At 35.2% G+C, this 13,731-nt stretch overlaps 1 protein-coding gene across 1 annotated transcript in view; it reads right to left on the bottom strand.

Annotated features, from left to right (window-relative positions):
- LOC131874168 (uncharacterized) overlaps positions 1-9,703 on the bottom strand; it is a 33,373-nt gene extending 23,670 nt beyond the window's left edge. The window contains exon 1 of the mRNA XM_059217418.1: positions 9,559-9,703. Within this exon, the coding sequence (XP_059073401.1) occupies positions 9,559-9,703 (145 nt within the window). The remainder of the gene's footprint in view (positions 1-9,558) is intronic.
- Between the last annotated feature and the right edge of the window lie 4,028 nt (positions 9,704-13,731).

Here is a 13,731-nt window from a genome sequence, read left to right as displayed (position 1 = left end):
TCTTTGAATTCCAGAGTGAGTCCATTATCATTCAACTAGGCAACACTCAAAAGGTTGTGCTTGAGACCTTCTACGCAATACACATTATCAACACTTCTTTTTCCATTTAGAGAGATGGACCCTCTGCCTTTTACCATACATGGTGCATCATTACCAAATTGGACCACACCACCATCATACTCTTCTAGAGATAGAAACTTACTCCGGTCACCAGTCATGTGGTGAGAACAACCACTGTCAATAATCCACTCATTGGAATTATCAAAGCGGGAGACAAGAGCCTTCTTGTTTGACACATCTTCCTTAACTGGTACAAACACAATGTCTTCACTTTATTCGTCTTCTGATTTCTCATCAGTGACACCTTCATCAAATGCCACAAAATAGTTTCTCTTGTTTACTCCTTTAAACTTCTTAAACTTCTCCGGTTTGTCCTTATTATCACCATTAGGATAGTTTACAACAATGTTTTCTATCTTATTGCAAGAAAAGCATTTCAAAGGGAGATTACCTCTACATTTGCATGATCAGATCCTTTTAAGCTTCAATATGCCTTCACTCAAAGTACAGATCCATTCACTAGTTAGGCAACAACAGACTCAATAGGTTTCTCCTAATCTTGCCAACAACTTTTACAAACAACTTCATCGACCTTAAATACAAATCAATTAGGTCGGTAACACAACAAAAACCTAATTCTCATCATCAAGATTACAAACAAGTCGGTACAATCTTGACCATTAGAAATCATGACAATCTCTTCACATTCTTCAAGAAAATTCCGACCGCTCCATGATCACCGCTTCATCAGACTTTGTAACTCATCACGCGCTGTGTATTAGATGCAATCCACTTTGCTCCTTCCCTAGACAATAAACAAACACGCCAAAACAATCTGAACTTATCCTTATATTATGATCACACATGTCTCCATCATTACCACTCATCAGATAATAAACCAACAAACTTTATCGGTTAGGGTTTAACAACTGATAGGGTTTACCGGTTACATTGCATAGAAAGGTTTAACCCCTTACACCGGTTCAGTGGTCCAACTCACAAACTTTACATACCGGTTTACAACATCTTACACAAATCTCTTCTTACCGGTTACTAGCCAATATCAAAACAACAATATCAACAATAACATGAATACCATTATTGGTTCAATTGACATCAACGAGAACATATCATTAATGCAATCTATGTGCAAAATACCAACAATCTCCCCCTTTGGCATTGATGGAAATACAAATATCAACGCCTCTGAGTGCTGCTGAGATTGGTGAATAGGAATCCTGGTTTACATTACCAAGTATTCACCTTGTTTTGTCTGTCTTCAGCCTGCTGCTGGTTCACCTAACCAGAAATATAATTCTTCTCCCCCTTTGACAACAATGCCAAAGTGAAAGTAAAAACATGTAATTCTGCTCTCACTTGTGCATCAACACCATTTTGCAACTTGATGCTCCCCTATGGAAAAAATTGACTTCTTCATCAATCCATGTAAAATTCTGCAAGTGGTTCAGGGACTGATGTAATCATCATCATGCTCAACTAACTTAAAGAAGAGGGAAAACCCCCAATTGACTTCTAAGATACTCAAAAGTGGTCTTAGGCAGAGGTTTGGTAAAGATATCTGCAAGCTGCTCCTTGGTAGAAACATGCTCCAAGATAATATCTTTACTTTGAACTTTTTCCCTCAAGAATTGATATTTCAATTCAATGTGCTTAGTCCTTGCGTGCAAAATAAGAGTTTTAGAAATGTTTATTGCACTTGTATTATCACACAAAATCTTTATTGGTTCTGAGATTTGCATCTTCAAACCTTCCAAAATGTGCCTCATCCACATAGCTTGTGTGCAATTCATATAAGCTGCTACATACTTAGCTTCAACAGTAGATTGTGAAGTACAACTCTGCTTTTTACTACTCCATGAAACTAGCCTTCCTCCTAGAAAGAATGCTCCACCGGTAGTACTCTTATGGTCATCAACATTTCTTGCCCAATCAGCATCTGTGTATGCCTTTAAGTCAAAATTTCTACCATATGGATACCATAACCCATAGTCAACAATACCTTTCTGATATCTAAAAATTCTCTTGGTTGCCATCAAATGTTTTGATTAAGTAAAAGCAGGTATTTGAAAGGCACTCGAACCTTTTACAAGCCAGGAAAATAGAAATGCTAAAAAAAGTGCCTGATCACTTCAAAAAGACAAAATGAACCCACCGGAAGGGAACAACTTAATACATCATTACATTAAAAACTCGGAACAGACAGCAAAAGGAAAGTACAAAGACAACAAAGAGACAGAACCAGGACAACAACCGGAACTAAATACTATTCAAAATTTCCTCAGCGTGAACAACCATTTGTTTCATGTTGTTCACTGAGGTCTTCATATCCTCCAGCTCACGATCATTGATGTCGACCTTATTCTTTGTGTTGGCTCTAGTCCTCCTTTCATGACCCTTTTTGTTCACCTTCTCTTTATCACCATCCTTCTCTGCATTATTTTAGAACCTGTTGATAAAGATGTTCATGTTGTCCACCGAAGATTTGAGGATTTGGAAATTTTGATCAGCAATCTGCTTGACGTTGTGTTCCAGCTTGTCAATTCTGCTACCAAAATCTTTCATTTTGTTTTCCATTTCTTTTCTATCTCTCATCTCATTGACCTTTTTTTCTGTTGCCATGAAATGTTCTTCCTTTGGATTCTTCTGAAATCTAGCAACAATACCAACTGCATGGGCAATATCCGGTCGACTGTGAACAACATAGTGTAATTTTCCAATCATTGACCTGTATTCCTTTTCATCTATAGACTTAGATGCATCTTCTTTGGACAATTTACAACCTGTAACCATTGGGGTTCCAATTGGTTTATAGTCACTCATATCGAAAGTCTTCAAAACCCCTTTCACATACTTGTATTGAGTAATAAAAATACCATTCTTCATTTGCTATATCTGCAAGCCTATGAAATTTTTTATTTCCCCTACTAATGACATCTCAAAATCATTCTTCATTTCATCTGCAAAAATTACTCATGTCATCATTACCTCCAAATATAATGTCATCAACAAATACTTCATTGAATAGTATTTCATCTCCTTTAGACTTGAGATAAATGTTGCTGTCATCACTGGTTCTAGCAAAGCCTATCTTCATCAGATGAGTATGAAGCCGTTCATACCATGCTCCAGGTGCCTGCTTTAATGCATACAAAGTTTTATGCAATTTGCATACCATGTCTTCCTTATCTGTCAATGCATAACTATCAGGCTGCTCTATATAAACCTCTTCTTCCAGTATCCCATTCAAAAATGAAGACTTAACATCCATCTGGTATACCTTATACTTCTTATGAGCTGCAAATGCAAGTAATGTTCCTGACACCTTTCACTCTTGCTACTAGTGCAAAATTTTCTCCATAATCTTCTCCTTCTTCTTGTGCATAACCTTTGCATACTAATCTTTCCTTGTTGCGAACTACAACACCATCTTCAATTAACTTGTTTTTGAACAGCCATTTAGTACCTATAACATTCTTGTTTATTAGTTGGGGTACCAGGGTCCAAGTGTTGTTCTTCTCAATTTTATCCAATTCCTCCTCCATAGTTCTCACCCAATGATCATCAGTAAATGCCTCCTTAACACTTCTAGGTTCAAAGGTGGAGATCATGTAGGAGTTCTCTCTAATTCTCCTTCTAGTTAGTACTCCAACATCCTTATCCCCAATAATCTGTTCAAGACTGTGATTTAATCTCACATACCTAGGAATAACATGATCATTCTCTTCAGGTTCAGCTTCTTCATTATCATCTTCCTCTGAATTTATTTATTCCGGTTGAACAAGTACATCAGAATTTGCTTTACCGGTTTTTGATTTAGCAATTTCAGGTTCCAAAAGAAAAATGCAAGGATCATCATCCTTCTTCTCTAAACTGGTTCCTTCTGAAGCTTCAGGACATTCATCTACATGAACATCAAAACTCTCAACAATTCTATGTCCGATTGTTGAAGAATTTATAGGCCTTACTCTTGGTGGAATAGCCAAGAAATATGCCTTCATCACTCTTAGCTTCAAACTTGCTTATGTAATCACCTCTTTTAATAAAACATTTGCTTCCAAATATCTTAAAATAGCTAACATCAGGTGATCTCCCATACGAGTATTCATAAGGGGTCTTGTCCTTACCTCTTTTCGTCAAAACTCGGTTCATTGTGTAGACAACTGTACTTACAGCTTCTTTCCAAAATTTTTTAGCTACACCTCCTTGTATTAACATAGTCCTAGCAGCTTCAACCACTGACCAATTGTTTCTCTTTGCTTTGCCATTCTACTATGGTGTCCTTGGTGCAGAAAGCTGCCGCTTGATACCATTATCATCACAATACTTAGTGAATTCACCACCTTGATACGTTCTCAGACATTTTATCTTTTTGCCACTCTCTTTCTTAGCTAAGGCCTTGAATGCCTTGAATTTACCAAAAGCTTCATTCTTATCCTTCAAGAATGTGACCCACATCATCCTTGAACAATCATCAGTGAAGATCATGAAATATCTGTACCCTTGAATGCTTCTTGTTCTTATTGGTCCACATAGATTTGTATGAACAAATCTAACAAGTGCTTTGCTGAGAAGGACTTGCTCTTGAAAGTTGAAGAAGCCATCTTTCCTAGCTGACATTCTTTACAAAGAGAATTAACTAGTTTGTCTAGCTGAGGCAAACCTCTTACTGTCTTAGACTTGCTTACTTTAACAATATTGTCAAAATTTCTATGACAAAATCTCCTATGCCAAAGCCAGCTATCATCTATTTTTGCAATCAAATAGTTTCTAACTTTAGGATTAAGATGAAATAGATTACGTGTGGTCTATTTCCCATTTACAATCAATTCACCTTTGTTGTTAAAGATTTTGTACATGCCATTTCTAAACTCTAGTGGGTATCCTCTATCATTAAGTTGTGCCACACTTAAAAGATTGTGCTTTAGGCCTTCAACCCAATAGACATCATCAACATTGCTCTTCCCATTAAGAGAAATAACTCCCTTACCTTTAACCATATAGGGTGAGTCATTGCCAAATCTGACACCACCATCAAATTACTTCAGGGAAAGAAATTTTCTCTGATCATCGGTCATGTGATGTGAACAACCACTATCAATGATCCAATCATCAGAGTTATCCATCCTGGATACTAGTGCCTTTTGGTATGATATTTCTTCCTTAATAGCTACAAACACAATATCTTCACTAGCATCATCATCAGATTCTTCATCAATAATACCACTGTCAATAGCTACAAGACAATCTCTCTTTCCTTTACCCTTGTACTTCTTAAATTTGTCTCTCTTGTATTAATTTTCATCATTAGGGCAATTAGTTGCTATATGACCAATCTTGTTGCATCCAAAATATTTTAAAGGTAGCTTACCTCTATATTTACTAGTGCCTCTAGGCAGTCGTTTTGCCAACAATGCTTCAAGTTCCACTAAGCTATCTTCATCATCAACATCTCTGCTGGATCTAGATTCATAACCATGGACGATATCTCTACTTCTTCTCACAGATGGGTTAGAGACAAAAGATTTGAATGCAGATTCTAATTTTTGTACACTACCATCATATCCATTTAATTCAAAGGCATTAAGTTTGCCAATAATAGAGTCAAGAGTTACCTTTGTCTTGTCAATGTATTTTAGCTCCTGAATAGTTGCAACTCGGATAGCATAGACCGGTAGCAGGGTTCTCAATACCTTATTGATTACTATGGCATCTTCCACTTTCCCTCCCGTGCTCTTTATTTCACCAACTATCTCTTTAATCCTTTGACCATACTGCTGTATATTCTCACCTTTAGACATTCTCATGTCATCGAACTTTCCTCTTAAACTCTCCTCTTTGGCAATCTTAACATGTTCATCACCGTTATAAATCTCTTCAAGTTTTTGCCACACTTCATGTGCAGTTTCAAGACCATGAACATCTACATATTCAACATCAGACAGAGAATTGATAATAGCCTCTAATGCTTGGTGATTTTCTTGCTATTCTTTCTTCTGATCATCAGTCAGGATTCCAGTAGGTGTAATATACTTGGTTCCTATATGATCCCAATACTGACTACCAAGACTCTTAATGTAAATATTCATTCTGTTGCTCCATATTCTATAGTTATCTTTATTGAACTTCGGACCTTCTTTCATCATCATGATCGACAAGATCTTTTCCTCAATCTGTGAGGCTTTTAGATTAAAGAGGACCTGAGATGCTCTGATACCAATTGATGGTATGATGAAAGAATAAGTATCTAGTAGAATACTGAGAGGGGGGGGGGGTGTTGAATCAGTATACTGAAAAACTGATACAAAGTTCCCAAACTCAAATTCAATCACACAAAGTAAACATATCTCAGTCAAGATCAATATTCATAAGAATACTTGACATCACCCAGTTTGACTGTTATGACAACTTAATAGTAAACAACAACAATGCTTAATCATAACTCAACATATTCATCTCTCAATGCTTCTAGTTATCATGCCTTATCAAAACTTAATCAAATCAACAAATAAGATCTCAACCACAAAAAGCATTCATCACTTGACACAAATGTTTATACATGGAAAACCCAAATAGGTAAAAACCACGGTGAGATGAGACTCACAAGGATATCTATCTAAACTCTTCTGAATTTCTCCCTGTTAGGAGCCAAGCTTGTTAAAGCTTTACAATAAGTCCTGTTAAGAACAAATTTCAGTTAGGAATCACCCGGTTAAGGGATTTACAAATATGCCTTGATGAAAAGAACAATACCTTGTTAGGAGTAACCTTGCTGGAGGATTTAAGAATCCAAGCTAATGGACCACCTTGTTAGAGGATTTAATGAGTAACCAAGCTTGTTAGAGCTTACCCGGTTAAGGGACTTCACTTCTGCTGTAATTTTTAGAAAACAACAGGTTTTCTTGATTTGACAAAAAGCATTCATCACTTGACACAAATGTTTATACGTGGAAAACCCAAATAGGTAAAAACCACGGTGAGATGAGACTCACAAGGATATCTATCTAAACTCTTCTGAAGTTCTCCCTGTTAGGAGCCAAGCTTGTTAAAGCTTTACAATAAGTCCTATTAAGAACAAATTTCGGTTAGGAATCACCTGGTTAAGGGATTTACAAATATGCCTTGATGAAAAGAACAATACCTTGTTAGGAGTAACCTCGCTGGAGGATTTAAGAATCCAAGCTAATGGACCACCTTGTTAGAGGATTTAATGAGTAACCAAGCTTGTTAGAGCTTACCCGGTTAAGGGATTTCACTTTTGCTGTAATTTTTAGAAAACAACAGGTTTTCTTGATCTGTTTGAATAGCACTACATTTTCTTGATCAGATCCTTTTAAACTTCAATCTGCCTTCACTCAAAGTGCAGATCCATTCACTGGTTAGGCAACAACACACTCAACAGGTCTATGCTAATCTTGCCAACAACTTTTACAAACAACTTCATCGACCTTAAATACAAATCAATTCGGTCGGTAACACAACAAAAACCTAATTCTCATCATCAAGATGACAAAAAGGCCAGTACAATCTTGACCGTTAGAAATCATGACAATCTCTTCACATTCTTCAAGAAAATTACAACCGCTCCATATCATCGCTTCATTGGACTTTGTAATTGATCACGCATTGTGTATTAGATGCAACCCACTTTGCTCCTTCCCTAGACAATAAACAAACATGCCAAAATAATCTAAACTTATCCTTATACAATGATCACATGTGTCTCCATCATTACCGCTCATCAGATAATAAACCAACAAACTTGATTGGTTAGGGTTTAACAATTGACAATGTTTACCGGTTACATTGCATAGAAAGGTTTAACCCTTTACATCAGTTCACCGGTTCAACTCACAAAGTTTACATACCGGTTTACAACATCTTCCACAAATCTCTTCTTACCAGTTACTAGCCAATATCAAAAAGAACAATATCAACAATAACACAAATACCATTACCGATTCAATTGACATCAATGACAACATATCATCAATGCAATCTATATGCAAAATGCCAACAATCTTAAAATGCCAACAAATACACAATGCCAGGGTTCCATATTTAAATGCATTCTTCTTTTCTTTGCATTGTTTCAAATTTTCAAGTAATTGTACTTTCAGTATCTCACATAGATCATCAATATTTTTCTTCACCATCTCATAAGCCATGTTGACTATTGTGGCTAAAATCGAGTTGTCCCGATTGGTAAAGCAGATCTTATTACCAATCATCAGAGATGCATACTATACAAAAATATTCTCAATTGTACTAACTAATAGATAACATCCATCAAATGTTGCATTGGTTAACTTTTCAACTTCTTTGTTCTTAATAGCCATAGGTGTCAGAAGTGCACCTATGTCACTTAATCTGGTAACAACTTTCATGACATCATTGGTAATTTGTAATGATTCTTCTAGCCATCGGTGTCGGAAGTGCTCGCCTGTCCATAATTTATGAAATTTTGAATTATCATATTATTCTATCTTCGCATGAATGCATGCCTTAATGTTCTCAAGCAGTAGAAATCTAGAGGGAATTCTTGAAAGTGCACCTGTAAGATCATTTTCAATTGACTTCTTCAGATATTTCTCAAAACATGGTCAGATCTGAGTGCTAATATCAACAATCGTAGGAGTAGACATGGATGTAGATGCTAAAATTAATGGATTTACAAGAAAAATACCTTTTGCAGCTCACCGGGAAACCCTTACCCTTGAATTGCCTTTTCGCTTCTTGAAATCTCTTTCACTTTGAGAGAGAAATAACTTAACAAACTCTTCTTTTAATGCTTATCCAATCCACTTGTTCGTAATAAGTATCAAGAGAGAATATAGTACAACTTTACTATTTATTTACTCTGTTTGTGTCCACAATGACCTTTCAGACTTTTACATTTTACTGCAGTTCAAATTTTTCTACCAGAATATTTATTATTACATGTGAACCAACATGCTGCAACTAGACTCTCACATTCTTTGGTAGGTGAAAGATATTCCCAATTTTCTCCCCCTGGATGAAAGCCTCATGATCTTAATTGTTAGAACAGGTGTCTGCACTGGTGCTAGGTGCAACTTTGACTTCTTTCTTCCTCCAAATTTTATTCATCTCAACCTTCACATCTTCCTCATTGATTTTATTTACCAGAATACTTGTTTTAGCTTCTCCACTTCTGCAATATCTTGCAATGTTTCTTGGCTTGTTACAGTTGTAACATCTATCATTTCCTTGACATTGCCTTGACTTGCACTGATTAGCCTTATTTCCAAACATTTTTGCATGTATAACATCGACCTACAAAGTGTTGATTTCTATTTTGATCTATTATAGCATGATTTTTACATTGACTAGCTTTATGACCATAATTGCTACAAGTATAACATCTACCAGAGAAAGATTTAACATCTTGATTCATTATATATCTATATTCAAATGCTTAAGTGTTTCTTTTACTTACATGTAGCTCGGCTGGTGACTTACCTTTGTCATTCTTCGCAGAATTATCAGGTTTTGCTTCTTCTGCCAAAGGTGGTCCTTCTTTGCTTTCTGTCTTGTATTGTGAGCTTGCACCAGTTTCAAATAATAAGCCATTTTTGTTTTCCAAACACCTTTGCACAACTAACATCTTGTCAATCTTTTTTGAACTCATCTTGAGTTTATCCTCTTGTTTTTTTGATTTTTCGAGATCTTATTCTAGATATGTGACTTTTTGTTCAAGCTTCTTGGATTCTTCTGATTTGCATTTAACCATGTTGTTTAAATACTCCCTACTTCTTTCATCTTCTTCACTCTTGGTCTTTAGATCTGCAATAGTGCTATTTTCTTTCTTGAGATCTTCACTAACTTCCTCTTGTCTTTCTCTATTTTTTTTGATATGCTCTCTTAATTTTCTGATGCATTCATTTGCCAATTGGACATTTTCTTTCAAATCTCTATTCTCATTTTCAACATTCTCAAGGTCTTCAAGAGCAGTTATAAGCTCTCCATTTTCATCGAAATATATTTCCTAATCAATGATAGATCTAGGCACCATATGTTCAACTTTTCAGGTCTCCTTTGAGTTATTAGGCTCTTCTAAAGGACCTTTCTCTGATACCTATTGTTGAATATACAAAATACTAAGATGGGAGGGGTGAATCAATGTTCTTTTGAATATATTAAAACTTTTAATCAACCATTCACATAACATAGCTTAATTGTATAATTGAAATGAATAATAGGAAAAACACAAGACAATACATAACAACAACATTTATACGTGGAAAACCCAAGACGAGAAAAACCACAAAGAGGATTAGCTCTCAATATTATGTATCTGGTTACAGAATACAGGGTGGCTCACTGCTGAAAATATAATGATTCACTACAAGAGGGTGGCTTACAACTAGTATTATAAAATTTGAGCTATTAAGATTGCATGTATCATATGCATGAGATACAGTTCCACTGGGGTGCAAAATCACTTTCACATTCACTGTACATTATCACTTTCACATTCATTATACATAATCACTTTCACATTGACTATACATACTCGCTTTTAAATTCACTATATATCGCATAGTATGATCCAAAGATAATAATAATAATGTTTACAAAAAACAATATTTATACCAAACCGATTCTTCTTTAAGTTGGCTCAACTAGAGTAAAGGTTAGACCAAAACCCGTTACACACTACTGCACAAATATTCTAGCCATACTGGAGAAGTCGGCCAAACACAAAAAAGAACTCCATGATCCACGAAGCTGATGAAAAAACTAAAGCTAACATACAGTCGATGATTTTGAAGAAGAACATACCAACAATTTCAAAACTTTCACACTGGGCTATGTCGGTAAGCGGGGTACAATATTATCGGACCCATAATTGTGCCGCAACAAAACATTAACACCTGAAATCTCAAATATAGACATTAGATCAAATACGAAATAAGTTCCCAAAATCATACGGGAATATTTGGCAGCATGGAGCAATGCAAAACCAAAAAAGGGTATATGTCGATATTAGAGCTTGTGGTGCTTGAACCTGAATATGCCAAACTCATGTTGCTGAATCACAAAAAATCAATGACATCAATGAAAACATTCTAACATTTTCAATATACTTGATTTCACTGATATTATTACTTTGCAAATATATAGTTCAAATTAGAAATAGCATTAAAATCTAATTTTCATTTGCAACAATGGTTATTGCAACAATGCTTACTAGTGACAAAGAGGTCAAATATTTAAGGTGAGAGAAAAATAAATTGTTAGTGGAAAGATCTGTTCCTGAAGAGGCAAGTATGACTAAAGAAGTAAGGGGAAAACAAAAAGAGGACAAAGAAAGAGATAAGTTCTTTACAACTATCGATAAACTAGCATTTGTTGTGGAAAAAATGTGGACACAACAAAATAAGAAGGATGCTAAAGAGAATGGATTAGTAGGTGTATACACTAAAAAATTGGATATGAATTATTAAATAAATATTTATTATTTATTTAATGTTAATTTCCTCTATTAAATAATTAAATTTACAAGTTTAATTTAATTCATTTTAATCTTAATTCTTCTATTAAATAATTAATCCTGGAAAGAGTAATTTATTTAATTCACTTTAATTCTTATTCTTGTTTTAACTAATTAAATTGAAATATTTTGTTAATTAATTCACTATCCCTTTCTAAATCAATTCAATTAAATATCTAAATATTTAATCATCCCTATCCAATTCTTCTATAGTCTCATCCATTAAATAATTTTATAATTATTTAAATCTCTTTTTCCAACTCACCTCATCTTCACATCACTTCCTCTTTTGCCAACTCATCAATCATGTGGCTACATATATTAATATTGTTAAAATATTAATAGATCATTTCTTCAACTTCCAATTCATAAATCAAAGAATGTGTACGTACACACATTTCTTAACTTCCCTATATTATCTACAACCTTCCTACATCTTTGGAGGGAGTTGAGTCCACTTGTCCTCATATCCCTAAATCTTCTCCAACCATCCTATATTTTCTCAAGTCTTCATCCTCAGTCAAGGTGAGCCTTCTGACACTTGACTTTTCCTTACATCTTTTCCTCCATCCTGCAGGTGTAGGAGGAACACTTTCCTCTTTTATCTCTCACATCTCAACAAATCTTTTCATAGCCATCCAATCTACATGACTGAATCTCAACCGTTGATCTCTTCCACATGGGATTTTGCACATCAAAAATCTATAAAAAGAGCAATTCTCCAATATTTTGAGACTAATAGCGATCTTGAAGTAGTCATTTTGCATCCGTGAGTTTTAACATTTTGAGTCTTTGAGCATTTGAGGAGTCTTTTTATTATCTTGCATCATAGCATAAATCATTCTAGCTTGCATAATCATATCCAACTATCTGTTCTCTGTCCATTCCACATTTTCCATCCTAGAAGCCACACAATGCCTGTTTGAGAGCATTCATCTGCAACCAAGAACAATGGGGCTAGGACAAAATGAGATAGGAAGGTAAATGTATAATCTTTATTATTTTTTATGTTTTGTTCCTTTGCTTTGTTTTATTGGTTGATATTTGGAGTCTTCCTATAGCTTTCATTATCAATATTTGTTGAAAAACTAACAAGTTGCAAGCTTATTATGAAGATAAATTCCAAGTTGATACATTTTTGGCACCCACTGTGGGGCTCAGGCCTAACTTTCTATCTTCTATCTTTTATTCTCACAGGTTTGACATAGTAGCACATTTACACATAGTTTTAATGCATTTGTAATGCCTTTTAGCACATTTGTCGCTTTCTGTAGCACATTTGCAATAGCTGGTAGTGCATTTGTCAAGTTTAACAACATATTTTCTAGATTTAATAATGCATCTATGACGTTTTAGCGCATATGCAACGCAGTCTAGTGCATTTGCATCATAGGGTAGCACATTTGTTATTTTAGATAGCACATTTACTGTTAGTTTTAGCACTTTTGTTCTGGCAGTTTGCAAAAAAAATTAAAAACAGGTTGTTTGACTAACACTTTTTGTAGATTCGACCGTCTAAAACCAAAATTTTCAAAACTACTAACTTGTGCTCTTGTAGGTTGTTTTTCATGCATTTTTCACATTTAGTTTAACTAGGGTTTTTGTAATTTACCATCTCATGCTTCACCTAGTTTAACTAAGAAGGTCAATTAACAACATGCAACTTGCATCTTTGTGTCTTCTTTAGATTAGTTGCACTTAGATCAATTTCTTTTTTAGGGGTTTAAAATTAATCTTTGTTCACTGTGCTTATGAAAATGGTAGGTTAGTGTTCTCTCACCTTAACCGGGTGATTAGAAAACAAGACCCACTTTCTAGAATGTTTAACCTTTAGAGGGCCTGCCTCTCGAGTATCCCTTAAGGCTCGGTGAGAGGGGACGACCCAAGTGGAAATGGGCTAATGCCAAGCTCTTCTAATCCACAATAAATAAATTATGTTTGCAATGAAAGTTACAAGCAATGAGTGTTGATTAGTTCATACCGACACCATGTCTCCGCATAAAGCCTATAAAGCACAACCTTTATAGGGTAGGAGCCTTCCTTAATGGAGCATAAGGTGCCGCATGTATGGTCACTCGACCAGATGCCTTGAATAAAAACTCTTTTGTGTAAAATCCCAAATCCTTCTAGTTGTTGGC

Source organism: Cryptomeria japonica, chromosome 3 (genome assembly GCF_030272615.1).
Source record: "Cryptomeria japonica chromosome 3, Sugi_1.0, whole genome shotgun sequence".
Lineage (NCBI taxonomy): Eukaryota > Viridiplantae > Streptophyta > Pinopsida > Cupressales > Cupressaceae > Cryptomeria > Cryptomeria japonica.
The sequence above is the reverse complement of the archived record's forward strand: the minus strand, read 5'-3'. Positions and strand labels throughout refer to the sequence as shown.